This window comes from Rhinopithecus bieti, unplaced genomic scaffold, assembly GCF_001698545.2.
Source record: "Rhinopithecus bieti isolate Rb0 unplaced genomic scaffold, ASM169854v2 scaffold_1103, whole genome shotgun sequence".
Lineage (NCBI taxonomy): Eukaryota > Metazoa > Chordata > Mammalia > Primates > Cercopithecidae > Rhinopithecus > Rhinopithecus bieti.
This window is the reverse complement of record NW_016803302.1, coordinates 415,996-440,286: the sequence shown is the minus strand read 5'-3', so window position 1 is coordinate 440,286 and position 24,291 is coordinate 415,996. Positions and strand designations below refer to the sequence as shown.

General features: G+C 39.9%; 2 protein-coding genes across 3 annotated transcripts in view; both read left to right on the top strand.

The window, feature by feature from the left end:
* XPOT (exportin for tRNA) overlaps positions 1-9,441 on the top strand; it is a 43,226-nt gene extending 33,785 nt beyond the window's left edge. For both annotated transcript variants that reach the window (XM_017872595.1, XM_017872605.1), the window contains exons 23-25: positions 630-701; positions 6,208-6,264; positions 8,859-9,441. In XM_017872595.1, the coding sequence (XP_017728084.1) occupies positions 630-701; positions 6,208-6,264; positions 8,859-8,885 (156 nt within the window). In that variant the 3' untranslated portion in view covers positions 8,886-9,441. The remainder of the gene's footprint in view (positions 1-629; positions 702-6,207; positions 6,265-8,858) is intronic.
* A 3,420-nt stretch (positions 9,442-12,861) lies between these two features.
* Positions 12,862-24,291, top strand: part of TBK1 (TANK binding kinase 1) — a 56,760-nt gene continuing 45,330 nt past the window's right edge. The window contains 3 exon segments of the mRNA XM_017872527.1: positions 12,862-13,264; positions 16,576-16,693; positions 20,868-21,008. Coding sequence (XP_017728016.1) covers positions 16,607-16,693; positions 20,868-21,008 — 228 coding nt within the window. The 5' untranslated portion in view covers positions 12,862-13,264; positions 16,576-16,606.

The window sequence follows — 24,291 nt, the reverse complement described above, 5'->3', positions numbered from 1 at the left end:
TTTTTTTTTTTTTTTGAGACAGTGTCGCTCAGTTGCCCAGGCTGGAGTACAGTGGCATAATCTCGGCTCACTGCAGCCTGTGCCTGCCGGGTTTAAGTGATTCTCCTGTCTCAGCCTCCTGAGTAGCTGGGATTACAGGCATGTACCATGATGCCCGGCTAATTTTTTTCTATCTTTGGTAGAAACAGGGTTTCACCATGTTGGCCACACTGGTCTGGAACTCCTGACCTCAAGTGATCCACCCACATCGTCCTCCCAAAGTGCTGGGATTACAGGCGTGAGCCTCTGCACCTGGCCAAGAACCTTATTTTTCAGATGGAGAAACCAAGGCTCAGAGAGGTTAAGTAACTTGTCCAAGTGCAGCAAACCACCAGGGCACATGTATACCTATGTAACGAAACTGCACGTTCTGCACATGGACCCCAGAACTTAAAGTATAATAAAAAAAAAAAGAAAGTAAAAAAAGAAAAAGTTGCCAGAGCCAGGCTTCAAACCAAGGCAGTCTGGCTCTGGAGTCTGTGTTCTTAAGCACAATATTATGTTGCCTTTAAAGTGTACATGTATTGTTCCAATTCTTTTTAAGCTTATTAATGTCAAGCAAGAAAACAGTTGTATCTTTTAATCTTCAGGGCCCAGAATGTGTTCAGTATCTTCAACAAGAATACCTGCCCTCCTTGCAAGTAGCTCCAGAAATAATTCAGGTAAGAGCTGTTTCTTACCATTGTGTAGGCGAGCAATCACAGTAGTAGCAGTATTGCCTGTGACATTGTCGCCAGCAGAAATCACAAATATTTTCATATCACATAAGTTGTTGCCAGTATCTGAAAATACTGTTCATGCTTATCACCATTTTGAAATTATGAGTTACTAATATCACTACACCTTGTTATATAACAAGTTAATAAGTCCTTACTGTTCTACCATACTTTAATTTGATAACCATTGTTCAGTATAATTGGCTTCTGTCATAATCCCATGTATTATGTGTCATGCATTTTTTTAAAAAAACATTCTAAAGGAGCCTAATAGGCTTTTCCAGACTGCTGAAGGGGACCACAGCAGAGTTCTGAAGCTTTGTGCCAGGCAGTTCATTGTGTGTACACCAAGTTTATCAAGGCTTAATCTGTAAATCTGAAACTGTATTTTAAGAAAAGTGTCTGAAAAGTTACCTTATACTTTTAAGAAGTCATTTGTATAATATTGTTTCTTGGCATATAATTTTCCAGATTTCTTGTCCAGTAGTACATGGAGTTAATGAAGTATCAAACTTTTGATTAAAACTAGAATTACAATCTCTTATGTAGATTGCAAAATTTGTTTCTTCATCAATAGTGTTTTTATTGTAAGAACACTTATATGAGAAATATACCATCAACGATTTTTACATGCACAACACAGTATTGTTAATTATAGGGACAGTGATGTACCTGTAAAATATAGGTGGATCTCTAGAACATATTCATCTTGCATAACTTAAGACTTTATACCCGTTGATAAGCAATTCCCATTTCCCACAGCCCCCATCTCCTGGCAACTACCATTCTACTCTCTGATTCTGTGAATTTCACTACTTTAGATACCGAATATAAGTGGAATCATACAGTTATTTCTCTTTTTGTGACTGGCTGTTTCACACAATGTGTTCTAGATTCATCCATGTTATTACATGTCAGGATTTCCCAATTTTTAAAGACTGAATAACATGCCATTGTATGTATATATCACATTTTCTTTATGCATTAATCCACTGATAGATTCATTTGGGATATTTTCACATCTTGGCTATTTTAAGTGCTACAGTTAACATGGGAGTGCAAATATGTCTTTGAGATGCTGATTCCAATTCTTGTAGATAAATACCCAGAAGTGGGATTGCTGGATTATATGGTAGTTCTATTTTTAATTTTCTGAAGAAACCTCTTACTATTTTCTATAGTGACTGTATACCATTTTGCATTTCCGTCAGTTGTGTAGCAGGGTTCCAATTTTTCCACATCCTCACCAATGTTTGTTGTCTTTTGTTTTTTTATAATAGCCATTCTAATAGGTGTGAGGTGATACCTCATTGTGGTTTTGATTTGCATTTCCCTGATGATTAGTGATGTTTGAACATCTTTTCATATACCTGTTAGCCATTTGTATTTGGAGAAGTCTATTCAAGTCTTTAGCCCATTTTCTAATCAAGTTATTAAGTTTTTTGCTATTGAATTAAAGGAGTTTTTTATATTTTAGAAATTAACCCCTTATCAGATAAATGGTTTGCAAATATCTTCTCCCATTCTCGAGCTATTCCAGAGGTTGCCTTTTTGCTGTGTTGATTGCTTACTTTATGGTGCAGAAGCTTCTTAGTTTGATGTAGCCCCACTAATGTAGCTTTTCATGATATCAATGAAATTATTTCCAAGACCAGCATCTTGAAGCTCTTCTATGTTTTCTTCTACTTTTGCAGTTTGGAGACTTTATATAAAGTCTTTAATATATTTTGAGTTGAGTTTTGTGTATGGTGTTAGATAAGGGTCTCGTTTTCTTTTGCACATAGATATCCAGCTTTACCAGCGCCATTTGTTGAATAGATTATTGTTTCCCCATTGTGTATTTTTAGTACCCTTGTTGAAGATCAGTTGACTATATGCAGGGTTGATTTTCAAATTCTATTTTGTTCCATTGGTTTATATGTCTGTCTTAAAAGAGACAGGGTCTCACTCTGTTGTCCAGACTCAAATGTGATGGCACCATCATAGCTCACAGCAACGACAAACTCCTGGACTCAAAGAATCCTTCTGCCTCTGCCTCTGCCTCCCAAGTAGCTAGGATATATGTCTATCTTTTGCTGTTACCATACTGTTTTCATACTGTAATATTAAAATATATTGTGAAATCTGGAAGTGTGGTACATCCAGCTTTGCTCTTTCTCTGGATTGTTTTGACTATTCAGGGCCTTTTGTGATTTTATGTAAATTCTAGTTTTTTTTCTATTTCTATAAAATATGCTCTTGGAACTTTTATACGGATTGCCTTGAATCTGTACGTTGCTTTGTTTTTTGTTTTTGGAATGATTAAGAAGCTTTTTAAAAAATTTTTAAATTTATTTTTATTTTTTTGAGATGGAGTCTTGTTTTAGTGCCCAGGCTGGAGTGCAGTGGCATGATCTTGGCTCATTGCATGCAACCTCCGCTTCCCAGGTTCAAGTGATTCTCGTGGCTCAGCTTCCTGAGTAGCTGGGATTACAGGCAGGCACCACCATGCCGGACTAAATTTTGTTTTTGCTTTTTTTTTAGTAGAGAAAAAAGTTTTAGTTGAGACCAGGCTGGTCTCGAACTCCTGACCTCAGTGATCTTCCCACCTTGGCCTTCTAAAGTCTTGGGATTTTAATGTGACCACCTTGCCTGGCCATTAAGAAGCATTTTGTTGACCTGATGGAATAACGATATTCATTTAGCAGCTCAGTTTTATATACTCTTTCCCCTGTGTCGTTTTACATAACGTGTAAAGGTGGGGAAGAGGGCCCTTTTATTGCAAAGACATTTCCAGAGTCGTCATCTTTTTCTTTCTCTTTTTTGAGACAGTCTTGCTTTGTCGCTGAGACTGGAGTGCAATGGCATTATCTCTGCTCACTGTAACTTCTGCCTCCCAGGTTCAAGCAATTCTCCAGCCTCAGCCTCCCAAGTAGTTAGGATTACAGGCGCCCACTACCACGCCTGACTAATTTTTATATTTTTAGTAGAGATGGGTGGGGGTCACCATGTTGGCTAAGCTGGTCTTGAACTCCTGACCTCAAGTGATCCACCGGCCTCGGCCTCCCAAAGTGCTGGGATTACAGGCATGAGCCATCGCACCTATCCAGAACCAGGGGCTTTTCTGTGACCAAGGTAACCCCTTATCAATTACCCTAGCCCGTAGTGGCCTTGGATCTTACTGCTAGGCACTGGCTTTCAGTGTTGCTTTGTACTTCCCTGTCTTCTCCTTGGGTAATGCCACTAGGCCCGGGTAGGATGCCTGCCCTTTCACTTCACAGGTAGATTCCCATAAGAACTACTTTGAAGGCCAAAATGAGATGGGTGAGAGAACTGCTTTTTCTCCTGCTCTCCTTTCTTGTGTCCTCATTCTTGCCCATGATTTTTTTGATGTGTTCCCGCCACCACACCCAGCTAATTCTTGTATTTTTAGTAGAGAAAGGGTTTCACCATGTTGGCCAGGCTGGTCTCGAATTCCTGACCTCATGATCCACCCACCTCGGCTTCCCAAAGTGCTGGGATTACAGGTGTGAGCCACCGTGCCCCATCCAAGGGTTTTTTTTTTTTTTTGATCTGAGGTATGTTGAAAAATACAAATTTCCTGGTACCCTCACCCAGCTCCCCAGGTGTGTTATAATTCACTGTTGTGACCTTCACCAACTCCCTGAACACTACTACATCACCCTGGTCTGGGTACTGCAGAAGGGGAAGGGCCCCTTCACAGGTGGTGGCAGTCAGACACCAAAGAGGGGTAAGAGAACAGCAGACACCACTTCTCCTCAGCAGATTGCTTTGGGTAGTGAGGACATTTTAACAATATTAAGTCTTCAGTCCATGACACAGCTGTCTTTCAATGGTGTTTTTTTGTTTTTATTTTGAGACAGGGTCCTCACTGTCGCCCAGGCTGGTGTGCAGTGGTGCGATCTCAGCTCACCGCAACCTCTGCCTCCCAGGTTCAAGCAGTTCTCCCACCTAAACCTCCCAAGTAGCTGGGACTACAGGTGTGTGCCACCACACCTGGCTAATTTTTGTATTTTTGGCAGAGATGGGGTTCCACCATGTTGGCCAGGCTGGTCTTGAACTCCAGACCTCAAGTGATCCAGCCACTTCATCCTCCCAAAGTGGTGGGATTACAGGCATGAACCACTGCGCCCAGCCTCAATGGTGTTTTTTTGAGGCTTTTATAATGCTGTTTTTTCAAAAATAAAGTAGATCTCACGTGAGTTTAAAAGATGAATTTAACTCATTTTTAATGAATTTGTGATCTCTTACTTAACAATATACCACCTTTAACTTTAGAGATATTAATGACTTTCTTGGTTATCATTTGTTACGTAAGTAAACTAGTATTTTAATGAAAATATTAATTATTATTGTGATCTTAGTGCTCACCAAAAGTAGAACTAGACCATTCAGTTTACAGCTAATCTTCTTCCAGATTGCTAAATGAAGCAAAATTATTTTTCTATTTAGTAATTCATTATGAAAGATAAGGAACCTCAGTTTTCCCTTTTTAATATGCCTTATGTCTGACAACACATTTTGCAGAATATTCCCTATTCTCTTTTTCTTTTGGTCTAGCTCTGTTTATCCCTCTTACTAGATGTGAGCAGCCATAGCAATGTTTTTTGTCCCACTCACTCTTATCAGGCATGAGTCCACCTTGTCTAGGAGAGCTGTGTTCTCAAAAGTGAAATCAGCCTGTTTGACAAGTACTAACATTTGAAAATGCTACAAACCTCTTGTGGTGAGATACTGTTTGAATTGATCTTGATAAATTAAATACTATGAATTTGAAGCAACCTTAAATTCCTTTGACAGATAAATGGATAAACAATATGGTATATACATACAATAGACTATTAAGCCTGATTCATAAAATAATCCTGTCATATGCTATAATGTGGATGAACCTAGAGGACATTATGCTAAATGAAATAAGGCAGTTATTAAAAGACAATGCTATATGATTCCATTTGTTTGAGATATCTAAAGTAGACTCACCAAAGCAGAAAGTGGTGGTTGCCACGGGCTGGAGCAGGGGAAAATGGGGAGTTCTTCAGTTAAGAGGCAGAAAGCAAGCTTGTTTTGCAAGATGTAAAAGTTCTAGAAACCTGTTGTACAACAGTGTGCATGTAGTTAATGCTACTGTACTGTACATATAAAAGTGGTTAACGTGATAAGTTTTAAGTGTTTTTAACTACAGCTTTTTTTAAAAAAGAGCCAGGCACAGTGACTTATACCTGTAATTCCAGCTTCTTGGGAGGCTGAGGTGCGAGTGTCCTTTGAGCCTAGGAGTTGGAGGCTACAGTGAGCTATGATCACACCGCTGTACTCCAGCCTAGATGACAGAGCAAGACCATCTCTTAAAAAAAATCAAAAAAAAAAAAAAAAAAAAAACCTGTGGATATGAATTACGATGGATTTAATACAAATACATTTGTTCTTTCTCCCTCTTTCCCCCACCCCCCAGGAGTTTTGTCAAGCGCTTCAGCAGCCTGATGCTAAAGTTTTTAAAAATTACTTAAAGGTAGGTATTTGCGAAGCTCACGTATCTTCATACAATTAGGTAATGTTTGAGAGTCAAGAGAGAATACATATCTGCAATTATAGATGTTTATGTGAAGTCCCTTTTAAGTAAGCTGTTGCAAAAGATCATAAGTTAGGTAAGCACACTGAATGTGTACACCTTTGATTATATTGGTGAGAAAATGCCAGTTTTATAGTTTCATGATGTAATTAAATAGAAACTAGAGGGATTAGGAGAATAAGAAATGTTCAGGAACAGTTGTCTACATTAAGTTGAAAAGAAGGGGCTAAAAATATAAAAACAGAAGAATGAGATACTTGCTTATATCCTATTTTGAAACATTTGAACTGTAAAACAGACAAAAACGAGAATCCTCAGATTTGGGCCATCAAGCCTCCTTTTATAAGTGTGTCATCCTTTGACTGTGTTTCTAACATTTTCCCTTGTCAGTTTTTTCTTAGTTGTAGTTTGTCAGCTTAAACATATCAGAGAGTTTGTGTGGAAGAATATTTGGGGTTTTTTTTTTTTTTTTTTTTTTTTAATCATTGGGAACCCTCCCCTTTGCCATCCTCCCATAAAAAAGCAAAGTGCCTACGCGAGTAACCCCTGTTGAATAACCATAAGTCAAACTGAATTTAAGGACTCAATCCTCACTATTAGAGGTGTCTGTAACAGTAGATCTAGGTACCCTGTAGAAGGCTTATGCTCCAGATGTGGTTATTCATCTGCATAGCTTTTGTAAAAAGTCTTCCTTCTGGGCCCAACTTCTCTTCAGTGATGACATTATCTTAGTGATCATAACTATCAGTGTTAGCATTATTATTCTAGTTGGAAAAAATGAATTTCATTCTTTTGTGCTCACTCCTCCCTTCACATCTGATTGATCCTCAGATCTTGCAGATTCTTTCCTCATCCTCTCTTCTGTCTCTGCTGCTCTGGTGTAGGCTGATGTTATCTTATTCTGATGTTTCTTCTCTTGTTCTAGCCAGGCTGATGTGTTTGACTCTTCAAATAGTCCTTTGATATTTATTCGCCTTCCTCATAATCTTCCTAAACAAATTCATGTTTCTCAGTTTGGTACTTAATTTTTTTTTTCGTATTCTGACCTGAGACTACCTTTCTGTTTTTTCTTGCAGAAATGGTCTTTACTGTTCTTGTAGTTCTTCAAAAATCCTGCCTTAATAGCAGCCCAACTTCTGTATGAACTGTACCCATTTTTCTATGTTTGCCTTAAGCACGGTCTCCTTGTAAGGTTTTCTTTTGCCTATATAGTGATCATTCTTTTCCCTGCACATAGTCAGTAGATTATCTGTTAAATGAATCTCCTAGATACTAGGGCACTATCAATACTGTTCTTGTCTGTATTAGTCCATTTTCACGCTGCTGATAGACATATCTGAGACTGGGCAATTTACAAAATAGGTTTATTGGACTCACAATTCCACATGGCAGGGGAGGCCTCACAATCATGTCAGAAGGCAAGGAGGAGTGAGTCACATCTTACATGGATGGCAGCAGGCAAAAAGAGAGCTTGTGCAGGGAGACTCCCATTTTTAAAACCATCATATCTCGTGAGACCCATTTACTATCAGGAAAACAGCATGGGAAAGACCTGCCCCCATGATTCAATCATCTCCCACCCGGTCCTTCCCACAACACATGGGAATTATGGGAGCTACAAGATGAGATCTGGGTGGGGACACAGGGTCAAACCATATCATTGTCCTTACTGAGAACAGTGAATTATGTCTGATGCTCACCTGACCTGCTATGGATGGCAGTGTGTAGTACTAGGCCATGCCTAGCACAGCCTCTAGCCAACTCCTTTGTAGTCTCAAATTCTGACTTGGAGGTACTTTTGAATCATCAAATAAATAGTAAATTCCTTATGGGGTTAGAATTGCTGTGTTTAGCTTTGACTTGTTTCCTCCTCAATATTTATTTATTTATTTTTGAGACGGAGTTTCGCTGTTGTTGCCCAGGCTGGAGTGCAATGGCACGATCTCGGCTCACCACAACCTCCACCTCCTGGGTTCAAGTGATTCTCCTGCCTCAGCCTCCCGAGTAGCTGGGATTACAGGCATGCGCCACCGCACCAGGCTAATTTTTTCTATTTTAAGTAAGAGATGGGGTTTCTCCGTGTTGGTCAGGCTGATCTCAAACTGCTGACCTCAGATGATCCGCCTGCCTCAGCCTTCCAAAGTGCTGGGATTACAGGCGTGAGCCACTGTGCCCAGCCTCAATATTTAATTTACCAGTGTTAATTTTGAAATAGTACCAATCAGTAAAAAGGTGTCAAGAGCATGTTTTCTTCTGACCACTTGATTTCCATAGCATAGAGATAATACCATATTTTCACTACTTCCCCAGTTGGGTGATGTCAGCATAAGTTATATCTAGACTTACCAAATTCTCCAGAACAGAAAGTTCTTACCTTGGATTACATATGGATATATAAGGCATGCGAAATGTTCTAAATATCTATCATATGTTACAAAAGAACACTGCTAGCACTCAGAAACTTGGAGCCATTCTTCAGGTGAAAGTGGTATCTTCTGACATTAGTATTGATTGCATTAATACTTTATTTACAGGTGTTCTTCCAGAGAGCAAAGCCCTAAGGACTGGATTTCCCTGTGCCTACTTCATGATCAGGAATTCCAGTTAGTGTATAAAGAAGCGATTTTTGTGTGCCATTCACACTGGTCTTTTCACACTGTTTTGAGCTCTACTGCAGTATATGTTTTGGGATTTTCTGTAAAATGGGTGTAATTTTCCTGATACAGGTATGTAACAACAAAAGAAGTTGCCGCATTGCCCGGTCCAAATTGTTCTGTATAAAGATGCTCTTAAAAGACCGTTATCCTAGAACCTTATCTTTTTATTTGAAATTTCAAAGTCAAGTCCTTTATAAAAAGACACAGGCAGTGGAAACGTGTCTTTTTTAAAAATTGCTGGAGTATCAAAATGTTCGAAAATTGTCTTTAGCTTGTGAAACACATAAAAGTATGGGGGGATACAACAATCCAAAACCTAACTTTTTGTAGATAGCCATTTCATATTCTTTAAACTGTTCAATTGCCATATGTATTCTACAAAAGAGAAATGGTTTTAGGCTCCAGTGTACACTTTTTTTTTATATATGTATATATATTATATAAATAAATTTTACGTAGTAAATCTACAAGTCTTTTCTGGAATTATTATTTAAATAACTTTAGTTTTATTTCTCATCTTAATCTCTCCCTAATTTCCATTTAAAGGTTTACAAGAATATGAGTGTGTGGATGTTTTAATTTCAATTTACCTTCCATCCTCAAGGTAACATCGCCAACTTAGTTTCTGGTTATATGAGAGTCTTTTTTTTTTAATGTACTAGAAAAGCCTATGTGAATCTTGTTGATAGATTTAAATTCCAGGCCGGGCGGGTGGCTCACGCTGTAATCAGCACTTTGGGAAGCCAATGCCAGGTACGATCATTTGACGTCAGGAGTTTGGACTGCCTGGCAACGTGGTGAAACCCCATCTCTACTAAAAAATACAACAGTTAGCCAGGTGTTGATGGTGCACGCTTGTAATCCCACTTACTCAGAGGCTGAGGCGAAAGAATCGCTTGAACCCAGAAGCAGAGGTTGGCAGTGAGCTGAGACTGCCACTGCTGCCAGCCTTGGGCGAGACAGTGCGAGACTCTGTCTCAGAAAAAAAAAGAAAAAAAAAAAGAATTAAAATCCAATTTATTTTTCTAACCTTCGTATTGGATGTATTAGTAATACAGTATACTTTAGTGATACCTATGCTGTTTATATGTTTGTAAATCGGTACTAACTTAATTACTAGACAGAGTACTTACCCTGCCCTTCCTCCATTTTTATTCATAGCCTACTTGAAATGCAAAAGGAAAAATAATTAGTTATCAGTAGTATCACTGGAAAATTGGGGAGAGACAAAAAACTGAGCAGCAGAATTCGTATAGACATTTAGTTTTAAATTCTACAAAGGCCCAATTGAGATTTTCAGGGGGTTGTCGTTTTGCCCTTTGGCCTCATGAATGGGTTTTCATGAATGGGCTTCAGTGCTATAAACTGTAAATTCTATCTATTTTGCACATTATTTTGTTTCTGGTTAATTCCAGAAGACATTCTCAAACATTTTCTTACATCATATAATAAAAGTACTTAACTAAACTGACAATTATAAAAATAAATCAGCCGGGCGCGGTGGCTCACGCCTGTAATCCCAGCACTTTGGGAGGCTGAGGTGGGTGGATCACAAGGTCAGGAGTTCAAGATCAGCCTGGCCAACACGGTGAAACCCCGTCTCTACTAAAAATACAAAAATTAGCCAGGCGTGGTGGCGGGCACCTGTAATCCCAACTACTCAGAGGCTGAGGCAGAGAATTGCTTGAACCCAGGAGGTGGAGGTTGCAGTGAGCCGAGATCGTGCCACTGCACTCTAGCCTGGGCGACAGAGAGAGACTGTCTCAAAAAATAAAATAAATAAGTAAATCAGTGAAATGCACCTTATACTTTAATAAAAAATGTTTTCAGAAATAGATAAGTGAAAGCTGAGTGTTTCTTTGATAGGTTCCCCTGTACTATACAAGTGATAATTACAGCTATTGTAATAGTAGTAATTGTTAAACAGATACTAATGAATAGCATAGCATAGTGGGTAAGAGTTTATATAGCACAGGCTCTAGAATCAGATTAAGTAGGTTCAAATACCAGTTCTGCCAGTAACTGGTTTAGAACCTTGGGCAAGTTAAATAATGTCTCCCAGCCTCAGTTTTCCTATTTGTAAAATGGGGGAAATAATGGTAGCTACCTCAAAACTCATGAATTCAATGAGTTAAACTTGAAAAAACTTATTACAGTAGCTGGCACATAAAGACTTGATAGTAGTTTATATGGATGCTATCTCATATTAGCATATATGGAATTAATAGTGTATCACTATACTTTTTTTTTTTTTTTAATAGAGACCAGTCTGTCACCCAGGCTGGAGTGCAGTGGTGACATCATAGCTCACTGTAACTTCTAGCCCCATACTCTACTAATCCTCCTGCCTCAGCATCTAGATTAGCTGTGATTGCAGGTGTGCACCACCACACCCAGCTACTTTTTTTCTTTTTTTTGGTAGAGACAGGGTCTCGCTATGTTACTCAGTCTGATCTCAAACTCCTGGCCTCAATCCTCCCACTGGCCTCACAATGTTGGGATTACAGGCATCAACCACTGCGCGCGGCCTGTACTATGCTATCAATTCCATATATGGAAAGGTGTTTTCCCGTTCGGAGCTCTTTAAAGCTCTGCAGAAGATTTACGTGTGTTTATAGAGCTAAGAGAAATCAGGGCATGGAAATTGAGTGTGTAATAAAAATTAAACTCTTCATGTTATATAATCATGCATAATTTCTGTCTTCTTCTCTGAAGTTGCCTAGAGCACCATCACAGTTAGGAAACTTCCTTCGTGAATTTCCTTACTACCAAAAGCAAGTACCCAAATAATTGTCTCAAGAGAGGAAGGACAAACTGTTAACAAGCTGAAATATTTGGGGATTTGTGTGACCTGACTAGGGAACCACAGGGTTTTGTAATGCCTGATTTAGCCCTGTGCCTAACAGTTTATTTAAATCTTAATGCTAATGTTAATTGGTTCCCAGGTGGTTGACCTTATAAGAAAACACTGTGAGGTATTTTAATGTGGTAAACATGTGAATGAAGGCCTTTGGCTCAGTTAATCACTCCCACAACTTTGAGCTGTGGTTTTACTGGTGGTAGGAACTTTACCAGGTCTTCGCTCTTGTCATTAGATATCAGAGAACTGAAATTGGTTGGAATTGTAAGCAGTGAATAGATGTGTTGTTAGAATGATTCCATCACTTATACGTTGTTTAAAATGCTAATAAAGTAACTTGCTTTGTAAGAACACATTAGAGTGGACTTTTGTTATCTCCATTGTGCATTTGATAAAACTGAGGCTTAGAGAGGTAAGAAACTTGCTTTTAAGTTAGTAATTGGCGGCCAAGACAGCAACCCTAGGTCTGTTCCATTCAAAAGCCTCTGAGCCACTCCTCATGACTTCCCGTTCATTCGTGTTTGCTGTAGTACTACTCTGGGACACACCATCTTCCTCTTCCCCTCCACTCAGAAATTTAGCCCTAGATTAGCAGCGGTCTCTCTGCCCCCTCCTTACGTTAAGAAAGGCCTGTTTTGCTGTCCGTGGGCAGAAAGGACCCCTTCAGAAAGCTATTCCTTATTGGGAATAGCTGCTTTGAGATTTTGACTGCACGAATATTGCAGGACCTAATTTTAGTATTTAGGTTTTACTTCTTAAATTCTTAAGTTTGGAGTTAGATACTCCAAAACGGCCATTTTCCAAAATACCGAGAGGGAGTTAAATGAACATAATTACATTAAGAATTTAACGTCTTTCTGGGTGATGGGAAAATGAAAAAAAGAATGTAGTCTGAATTACTGTGAGACGATAATCTGGTTCCACTGCAGCCAAAGTGGGCCCTTAAAACATAGAATCCATCCCTCCCGGCTCTGCCGGCCGTCTGTGCCTGCCCCCGACGTGTCCCACGTTCTGCACACCTGTAAATCGGGATGTAATCCCTTGTTCAGAGTCGGTCCGCCCCACTGTCGGCCGGCGCTCGGGGTAGGGGCGGGATTTGCAGTTGCGGGAATCCCAGTTACTGTGTTCGCTGCTCAGGGCTCCTCACTTCGCCTTTAGAGTAAAGGGGGGCGAGGGGAACAGTGGACGGGGTGTGTCTCCAGACATCCCCCTCATTACCGTGGCCTGGGAAGCCGACTCAGCAGTCGCCGCCACAGCTGCGGTGGCTACCGGACGGGCCATAGGCGTGCGCACGCGCACCCGCACCGGCGCGCCGGCCGTCGGTCACGTGGCCCCCGGCCAGGGCTTGCGAAGCCGGAAGTGTCCTGTGGCTAGAGGAGGCCGCGGGAGCCCGCCGGCGGTGGCGCGGCGGAGACCCGGCTGGGTAAGTAAGACGGCCGCGGGCGGAGGGGCCAAGGCGGCGCGGGGCGCGGTCGGTCAGGCCTGCGCCGCCCGGCGGGGAGCGCTCCCGCCCCCTGTGGGAGGCTGGGATGCTGAGTCAGAGCGGGGGCGGGGGCGGGCGCACCGAGAAGCCCAGCACGACCCGAGGCCAAGCCATCCAGGACCCACGCTGCGCGGACACTGCCTCTGGGGTGTGTGTCAGGGGCGGCCGTAGCCGGTGGAATGGTCGCGCGGGCCCTCTTCCCTGCATCCCCGCTCCTCGCCGCGCGGCCGGTCCTCGACCTGCATCCCGTCCGGGGGCTTTGGGCACAAAGAGTACGACTCCGTTACCGGGCCTGGGCCCTGGCTGCCCGGGGAGGCAGGGACACCTCTTTCCCTTGAAGTTAGATTCGCTGTTTTCTACCCTCTTTCCGAGAGTGGACACAACTGGCAGTTTTTAAATGCATTGATTTTTCAGAGGATTAAAAGAGACGTTTCCTTAGAGTTTTAGTGATGTTCTGTCCGCAGAGGTTGACTCATACCGGAAACTAGAAGCCTAAGATATTTTAAATATATGCCTATGAAATACGAATTCCCGGACGTTCCTTGCTCCTCGTCTACCTGACTTATGGGTTTAATTTGTAGTCTCTATCCCAGGTATTTTTAGTAGGTGGCCTCAAAACAACTGCCAAGTAACTGCCAAATGTATAACCAAAGACAGGTCTTTTCCACTCTGGAAGCCCCAGTGTATGAATCACATAGGGGTAGAGTTTGGAAATCCTGGAACTTTGTCCATAGGCCATGTCGTCAAACCTGTTTTCATCCCTCAACAAATAGTAACTTTCGTTTTGGACAGTATAAGGAAGTAGGCTGAACACGGCATCATCAGCAACATACTTGTTGAGTGCCTGCCTATATGCTTGTCAATAATTTGGGACGATTTATATGGCAAGCACGTTGTGGGTGTGCTGAGTCATGTTTTAGCATGTTATTGTGGAGTTATTGGAAGATAGTTTCAAAAGATATTTCCCCTGACCACTATTGTGATTACTCTTAAACAGAAACCATAGTTTTGTATCTGCATAGAGAACAGATACCTTAGCTGATAAATATTTTTCTTATTATTCTGAAGGTACATACGTATAGGTACCTAATGGTACTATAGGGAAGGTTTTTCATTAGATGGTTGAGACGTTTATTATTGTATCGTGAATGAAATGTAATAACTGACAAATGTGTATTCCTTATTTGTGAAAAGAAAATCTTATTTTTATTGCTTATTTCCAGTAGTCGTATATAAAATTTATCTAAATTAGATGGGTAGTAAAATTATATAAAAATATCCTGCTGTATCTGTGATTGGTAAAATTGAGACCCCTGACCATTCTGCATATTCCTAACCCAACTTGGGGATATTGGTAGTCATTAATTCATCACAGAATACCTACTCTAGCATACTACTTTTTGCTTTAACTTACTGTGGAGGGATATTAAAATCCATGTTTTGATGACAGTACAGCAGGTTTAAGGGGGCATGGTAGGACTAGTGTTTATGCTATGTTAGCATACATCAATTTTAGTCCAATGTGGAGCTTGGATATTTTGTATACCTTGATAGATCCATAGCTTTTCAGTATTAAAGACTTGATAATACAGGCTATTTGGTACGTTTATATATTTATACTTGGAGGTTGGAGAAACTACCCTTAATTTCAGAAGAGTTCGTAACTTTTCAGGAATAATAATTTTTGCACCTTTCCTTTATACTTGTCAGGTTCTGTGTAGATTGTGTAGATGAAATTTTAGCTTATGGAAATATTATGCAATGGCAACATTTGTTTTCATTAGTGTTTCCCTGCTCTGAAGGAAACAAAGTAATTTTTTCTATATTTATTATATTTTACATTATTACTTTTCTTTATTTTAAAACACCTTAAATTATGTCTTAAATTAATCTTTCAAAATATTTGAAGGAGGTAAGTAACAATATCACTCTCACTGACAAAGACAAAATTAGAAGAGAAATAGGTGTTGGTTTTATTGTTTTGTTTTTTTTTTTTTGAGATGGAGTCTCGCTCTTTCACCCAGGCTGAAGTGCAGTGGTGCGATCTCAGCTCACTGCAACCTCTGCCTGCCGGGTTCAAGCAGTTCTCCTGCCTCAGCTCTCTGAGTAGCTGGGATTACAGGCATGCACCACCTCGCCTGGCTAATTTTTTTGTATTTTTAATAGAGGAGGGGTTTCTCCATATTGGCCAGGCTGGTCTCGAACTCCTGACCTTGTGATCCGCCCGCCTCGGACTCCCAAAGTAGTGGGATTACAGGCATGAGCCACTGCATCCAACTGAGAAATAGATGTTTCTTTCAGCCCTGTGATAAGTTAACTAAATTGAATGTATGTCATTGGTTAATTTTTTTTCAAAGCTCGCACAGCATTGTAGCCTTGAAGATTGCTAGAAACTTAGATTTTTTTTTTTTTTTTTTTTTTTGAGATGGAGTCTTGCTCTGTCACCCAGGCTGGAATGGGGTGGCATGATCTCGGCTCACTGCAGCCTCTGCTTCCGGGTTCAAGTAATTCTCCTGTCTCAGCCTCACTAGTAGCTGGGATACAGGCACCTGCTACCATCCCCGGCTAATTTTTGTATTTTTTCTGGAGACAGGGCTTTTCTATGTTATCCAAGGTCTCAAACTCCTGGCCTCAGGTGATCTGCCCACCTTGGCCTTCCAAAGTGCTGGGATTACAGGCATGAGCCACTGCTGTCAGCTGAAACTTAGATTTCTTTTTGTCATATTATTGTATTTTATTATAGTATGTGTAGTGTATACTAACTTAAAGGGAAATAATGTAATCAAAATGATGATCATGGGGAAAATGGCATCTTGCTTTAATCTTCAACTTAAAGTTACTCTTAATAATCCATTTATACCATTACGTCAAATTTTAGTCATCCCTGCAGAATTTTAGACAAATGAAAACAGACAAGGTGACACCAAAGAGTTAAGCACAGAAAGTGATATTGATTAAAAGCTGAAAGTAAAATCTACCTTGGCTAGAACTGAACATTCAGATCCATCTCTCCAGAGGAAAATCTAACTTGAATCATAATGGTTCATATTTTGACTAGTTTATACCATATCAATTAGCAACTTATGACTTGAAAATACTTTGAAACTTAGATATTTATATTGAACTGTTTATACACTTCAATTCAGCAACAGATAATGGGTGATCTTACTTGAGACTAAAAACAGCTAACATTTGTTTCTTAACTGTGTTACTCCCTTAAAACATATTTACAAATTTTTTTTTTCTCTTAGTATAGCAAGAGGATTGCCTGATCCAGCCAAGATGCAGAGCACTTCTAATCATCTGTGGCTTTTATCTGATATTTTAGGCCAAGGAGCTACTGCAAATGTCTTTCGTGGAAGACATAAGGTTGGTACAGAGAAAACTTTGAAGACCTTTTATCACTGTATGTATTTTGTTCTAAGATGCATGCTTACGCTAAAATGTGTGACTTGGTGATTTTGATCCCTTTGTCTGAAGAAATTGTTTTAATGATTTTTGTGGTTATTTAAGGCATAGCTGTGTCAGGCAGTGAACTGTCTACTCAGTGGTGGCAGAGGTTAAGTGTTAGTGAGTGGAGGGAAACAGATTGGTTGAAAATGGACTGGGAAAGATTACCGCAGCTCCCCTATGGTAGAGAGTGATTTCACTGACAGAAGTTCAGTGTAATGATTTGAGGTAGCATTTGATGTGGCATTTTGGATGGTAGGGAGGCAGATGTGTAGTTGGAGGGGAACTCACAGGTGTTTCTGATAGGCTGTGGTAAGGGTAAGTACTCCCACTAAAACAGCATCCTACAAAGCAGATGGGAGTAAAATGAGATTCTCAACTAGGAGCCCAGGTTGAAAAGACCATATTTTCGTATAAGGTAATCAGAACCTGGTAGTGGAAGTGGGAATAAAATAAGATTATTCCCAGAGGCACTTCAAGAACCATAAAGGATTTTGTGTCAGATTCAATGTGGAGGATGAAATTAAAAATAGTTAAAATAATTTAAAATGAAGAAATCGAAGATAATTAAACTTCCTATTCTGGGAAAGATGCTGGAAAAATAGAGTATTCTGGGAAAGAAGCTGGAAAAATGGAGTACACAGTTCATTTATAATACAAATAATAACTAATTTTGCAGTGCCATGAATTTGTTTTGGAGCTAAATGATGTTTGGAGCTTCCTAAATCCTTATTTTCAGAAATAGGGCCCTAAAGTTTTAGTAGAGAGGAATTGCTTCCTCTTCCTGTATTCTTGAGACTGCTAGTCAGTTCTGTCAGTGACGATGAGATAAGCATACATCGGGGAGGGGCTGTTTCCTCTGGGGAGAGAATATTGACTATAAACAACCTTTATGGCTCATAGAGAATGAATCAGAAGTACCATACGGACAACTTTTAGCTTTCCTCCGCCTGTATGTAGAATTATCCACAATCTTACTCAGATTACTTGTGATCGATCCTGGGTACCCCATCCTAGAAATTGCTTTTGTTTTATACCAAGGAGAAAATGACTAGTGACTCAGAATTTAGCATTGAGAACACATCTGATCATCTTATCTTCCTGTAGTCCAAATTAACAAACTTTTAATTATCACTTGGTATGTGTCAGGCACTGTGGCAGACCTAGCGAATGTAACTATAGCTAATGTGCAGTCCCTGGACACAGCTTCGAGTTTAGTAGCAGGATGGATTAGAAAGGAAGTAAATTGGAAGCTGATGGGATGAGAGATAGTCAATAGTGATAGAGACTGGATGAGACATATTGAAAGGGCCTGGCAGTAGAAGATACATCACATATCCTGCTCCTCTTTCCTTACTTAAATACTCTGTGCTTCATGTAAATGACTACACATAGTATGCACTCTATAAATGTTTGCTGAATGAAAGAATAAGTGAATGAATGAAGACTGATTAGACTACCCCAAGACAACCTGAAGCTCTCCAAAGGAAACAAATATTTACCCATTATAGTGTGGAAATCTAAAATGAGGATTTGAGAAATAGAAGAATTAATTAAAAGATTGCCACGTCGGACGTAATGGCTCACGCCTATAATCCCAGCACTTTGGGAGGCCAAGACAGGTGGATTGCTTGTGTCTAGGAGTTTTGAGACCAGCCTGGGCAACATGGCGAAACCCTGTCTCTACTAGAAACACACACACACGAAAAAGATGGCCAAGGCCCAGTCTAATATTTAGTCCCCAACAGTTTTCCTAGGAAGGTGCTTTGAGAAACCATGTTTGTTCTTAATGACGGCAATTTCAAGTGTTTAGGACTATATCCTCCAAAAAATCCTGCTTCCCTTTAACTATTTAAGGATTTTTACCATGATATTAACCCTTTTATATTATTTCTTAGAATGACCAAATTCTTACATGTATTACTTGTCATTCAAAGTATATTACCTACTTAATCTCTTTTTCATTAAATTGCTTTTAGTTACTAATGTATGAGTGTGGATGTGTATGTATATTCATGGTGAAGTTGAAGGGAAGAGAGTTGACGGATGTGTTGATCTGCACATATGGATATATACACACACACACACATATATAGAATATATATGGATCTCTAGCTGGGTGCGGTGGCTCAAGTCCCAGCACTTTGGAGCCCGAGGCAGGCGGATTCACGAGGTCAGGAGATTGAGACCATCCCTGGCTAACACGGTGAAACCCCGTCTCTACCTAAAAAAACAAAAACTAGCCGGGCGAGGTGGCGGGCGCCTGGTAGTCCCAGCTACTCCGGAGGCTGAGGCAGGAGAATGGCCGTAAACCCGGGAGGCGGAGTTTTCGTGAGCGAGATCGGCCACTGCACTCCACCTGGGTGACCAGAGCGGAGACTCCCTTCTCAAAAACAAAAAAAAAAAATATATATATATATATAATATATGGATCTCTATTATTTGTATACACTTTGACTTAGTGAATAATAGATGACTGTGTAGGTGAATAAAGGGAAAATGGTACGTTTCCACCTATATCCCGATAATCTCACAGGCATGATGTAGTCTACACAAGTTTGGAAAATAATGACCGTGAGGTCAGTGGGTATATTGCAAAATTGTATTATTTTCCCTGCTTGCTCCTCTGTTAGGTTTCTCCTTGTTTTAGACTGAGTTTGAGGTCTGTCTCAGCTTAAGAAAAATCACTCTGTTGGGTGATACATAGATTTGGCAGTGTCTTTACCCTTGCTGAACTAAGGGAAAAAGAGTGGAACTGAACTATAGTTAAATTCTTCTCTTTTCATATGTCTGAAAATGGTCATTGGCTCTTTCATCTTTCATTTTCCTCTGGAAAGAATATATATCAATTTGTGCATTTTGTGTGACCAGGGTGAGGGGAATCACATAGGATTATGAAGCAGTTAAATGGCCTTAAGAAAAGGATCATGCGATTCTGGAGTGAGAGAGGAGGATGATAGCTCCAAGTGGTGAATCTGTGGAAAGTATAAAGAAGGCTCCAAAGCAGGAACAGTACAGAGGTCCTGATAGAGAGCCATGAAATGTCTTTAGCCATGAAATGTGCTTGAAACCCAGGCTCAAAGAGAAAAGGATTTTCCTGCTTGCTCTAGGGAAGTTCAACCTTGGATGAATGGGGGAAAATGTAAGGCTAAACTCAAGATCTGGGCTGGCCACGAGGGAGAGGCTTGCTCATTAGAGTGACTGGAAGGAAGTGAGAGGGTCTGAAAGAGAATCTTAAAGGAAGGTTAATAAGAAGAACATACGAATATGATGTTTATTTACCTGAAATGTAAGCGTGTGTTTAGAACCTCTAAGATTCCCTCCCAACTACAGCTGTGCTTTGCAATTTTGTGTGTGATCTATTTCAGTAGGTCATGAAAGAGTGAGAGTGGGATGCTGTGATACATCAGTAGAGAAGAAGAAATAAATGCCTTTAATCGTTTAGAGAGGGTCTGTGAAGGAACAGCCTGCCCTGGTCATCTAGGTAGAGTTGCAGAAAGTAACCCAGGGCAGCAGGGGTAGAATCCAACCAGGAAGTCTGCATTAGCCTCGCTTTGCAACTCCTGCTTTCCCCACTCCCCTCCCCAACATTGTCCTAGCTACAAAATAATTCTGAAAAGTTAATTGCATTACTTTGATATTCTTAATAAAAATCTCATAGGTGGAATACAGTGCTCAGTCTCTCTGTCCTGCTTTGATTTGTTTAAAATTATTAGGCCTTGGAGAAGCCCTTGTGAGTTTCACTTTCTATTTCCTCTCTAAAAGATGATTTTGCTTTTTATATTATTATAGCTTTTATCTTCCTATGTGTGACTATTTTTGCCCCACTGTATCCTCATGAAAGCTTTATGATATGAAAGAAAATATCCATTTCTAAATTCCAAAAGGTGTAATTTGAAAGAAATGTTGAGCAGTTAATTGATTCATTTTAACTTTTTAGAAAAGTCAAAGAGTCCTAGTACAGATTCCCTGTGCCTAAAAGATGCACGATGTTCTATAAGAAAATAAGTTGCAATAACTAGTTTTAATGCTACCTTTTAATCTCTTTTACAATATTATGAATAAATAAAACATTTCTCTCTTTTTTTTAAAGAAAACTGGTGATTTATTTGCTATCAAAGTATTTAATAACATAAGCTTCCTTCGTCCAGTGGATGTTCAAATGAGAGAATTTGAAGTGTTGAAAAAACTCAATCACAAAAATATTGTCAAATTATTTGCTATTGAAGAGGAGGTAAGTAGTAAAACTTTAATCTTAAATTTATTGTAGTTATGAGTCAAGAGATAGAACCTAATATTAAAAAATGGATTTAAAAAAAAAAAGTTGAAAATTGGGGTTTGTACAACCAAATACTCTATCCTAAAGGATTCTTGAATACATAGAACAATAGAAATAAAATATCATAAAAATGGAATCAGAAACAGTAGTATAAGAAATAAAAGGGGGTGACCAGGTGCGGCTGGGTGCGGTGGCTCATGCCTGTAATCCCAGCACTTTGGGAGGCTGAGGCAGGCAGATCACGAGGTCAAGAGATTGAGACCAGCCTGGCCAATATGGTGAAACCCCATCTCTACTAAAAATACAAACATTAGCTGGGCGTGGTGGTGCACACCTGTAGTGCCAGCTACTCAGGAGGCTGAGACAGGAGAATTGCTTAAACCTGGGAGGCGGAGGTCACAGTGAGCTGAGATCGTGCTGCTGCACTCCAGCCTGGCAACAGAGCAAGACTCCATCTCAGGAAAAAAAAAAAAAAAGAAAGAAAGAAAGGATCACTTGAGCTCGGGAATTCGAGAACAGCCTGGGCAACATGACAAAACCCTGTCTCTGTAAAAAATACAAAAATTTGCCGTGCATGGAGGTGTAGTTCCTGTAGTTCCAGCTGTACCTGTAGTTCCAGCTACTCGGGAGGCTGAGGTGGGAGGATCACCTGAGCCTGAGAGATCAAGGCTACAGTGAACCATATTGTGCCACTGTACTCTAGCCTGGGTGATGGAGTGAGACCCTGTCTCAAAAAAATAAAGAAATAAAGAAATAAAAGAGTATTGAATGTGGTTACCAGTATTATTACTAGAAAAAGACAGGTAACAAGTTAAATCAAATAATTATAAAAGAAAAAATAATTACAAAACAAAATCGAACTTTTAAAAAAATAAAATTTTTTATTTCACGAAAGAATAAAATTTCAAGAGTCCTAGAGTTTAAGATATGAAGTCCAATTATAAAAGAATTGATTTTATAAGGGGAAATGGTGGAAGTAAGAATGTCATTAGGAAACGTAATCTAGAAATAATGGAAATAGAAATTATTTTAATCCCTTTAAACATGAGCAATCAATAAAATCTTTGGGGAAAAAATGCAGTTTATACTCTTTATTCTAGTGATTTTATTTTTAGTGATTATTTCTTAGGAAGTAATCAGAAATTTTATGCATAAAGATTTAATGGGCATGCTGTTTATAATAAAGAGTGGTTAAATAAGTTGAACAAATTAGAATATGTGGCAGATAGTTACCTGAAATTAGCCAAACTCAAGGTTAAGAGCATAGCCTTCCAGACTGCCAAGTCTGCTCAAGACTTCTGATACCAATTGCAAAGGAGTTTGGCAAACTGCACAGAGAGAACAGTTCCCACAAGACTACCCTCACATCATACCAGCTGGATGCAAATATGGGGGTTGCCCATGACACTCAGATTTGGTAATTTGCTGGAAAGTAGAATGACTGACAAGACTGAGGAGAGTGCTATACTTATAATTACTGTTTTATTGTAGCAAAAAAATAGAAATTAGGACTAGCCAGAGGAAGAGACACAAAGCGTGGAATGTGGGAGGGTTCCAAACTTGAAGCTTCTTTGTCCTGAGGGACACATTACTGTCTCAGCATTGATGTATGACAGTATGCATGGAGTATTGCCAGTCAGGGAAGCTCACCCAAGCCTTCGGTGTCCAGGGTTTTTACTGAGGCTGGATCACTTATTGCCTGTATTGCTGACCTTTAGTCCCCAGCCCCTTCCAGAGGTTTGGGGTAATTCCTTTAGTCTCCATTTCCTCTGGAGGGCAGAACTCATACGGTGTGTTCTAAAGCCCCCATCATAAATCATGCTGTTAGGATCTCCAGTGGCCAAAGCTCCCAGAGGAACAAAGACAGAAGTCTTGTTCTTTCAGATAGGACATTTCAGGGGCCAGAGATCACTTTCCAGTAGCCAGGGGCAAAGCCTGACTTCTCTTTGGGTAAAGTTAATTTTACCACACAGTAGTTAAGTGGTAATGAAAAGAGATATTTACCAAAATTTTAATCTCAGAACACCTTATATATGATGTTATGTGAGAATAATCAAGATTAAAAATATATATGTAGTATGATCTTAATAAATACAGTATAATATGCAAACAGCATTATGTATCTATGACATTATTTGATTCATAGAAAAAAGACTGAAAAAAAAACACCAAAATATTAATTCGTTATCTCCAGTTATTTCTCTCTCTCTTTTGAAATGACTGCCAGAGAGTAATTTAAAATATTTTATAAAAGTGTTTTGGACATATGTAGAAAAAAATTATAAAAGAAAGGATAAAAAGTTGGAGATGAATAGTAGATTTTAAGATTCATTCACATTTTCAGGTTCTGGAATTGGTGTGCATCTTATAATCATTGTGTATATGTAATTTGATGGTATTTCTTTTTCCCCGTAAAGCTGTTATTAAATTGATGAAGTATTATAATCAATGGTATGTTAAAATTAAGGTTTAAAACAAATGAGCAGCTCAGATGCAAATGAGCAGACTGGAGCTGTGCTGCAAGAGGGACCACTCACCTGTTCTGCTCCCCATTTATTTTTAAGGATAGGACTCCATTCCTTGAAGTAACAGTAGTCATCATAAGAAAAATTCCGTTTTAAGAGGTTAGAAGAACTGTTGTCCTAAATGTACTGTTATACATAAGAAATTCAACGCTGGCACGGTGGCTCACACCTGTAACCCCAGCACTGTGGGATGCTGAGGCAGGTGGATCACGAGGTCAGGAGATTGAGACCATCCTGGCTAACATGGTGAAACCCCGTCTCTGCTAAAAATACAAAAAAATTAGCTGGGTGTGGTGGCATGTGCCTGTAGTCCCAGCTACCTGGGAGGCTGAGGCAGGAGAATGGAGAATGGCGTGAACCCGGGAGGCAGAGAGCTGAGATTGCACGACTGCACTCCAGCCTGGGCAACAGAGCAAGACTCCGTCTCAAAAAAAAAAAAGAAATAAAGAATTTCAAGTGACTGGGTGTGGTGGCTCAAGCTTGCAATCCCAGCACTTTGGGAGGTTGAGGCAGGCAGATTGCTTGAGCCCAGAAGTTCGAGACTAGCCTGGGCAACATAGTGAGACCCCATCTCTACAAAATAATAGAAAAATCAACCAAGCATGGTGGAGCATGCCTGTACTCCCAGCTACTTGGGAGCTGAGGCAGGAGAATCACTTGAACCTTGGAGGTGGAGGTTGCTCTGAGACAGAACAAGACTCTGTCTCAAAAAA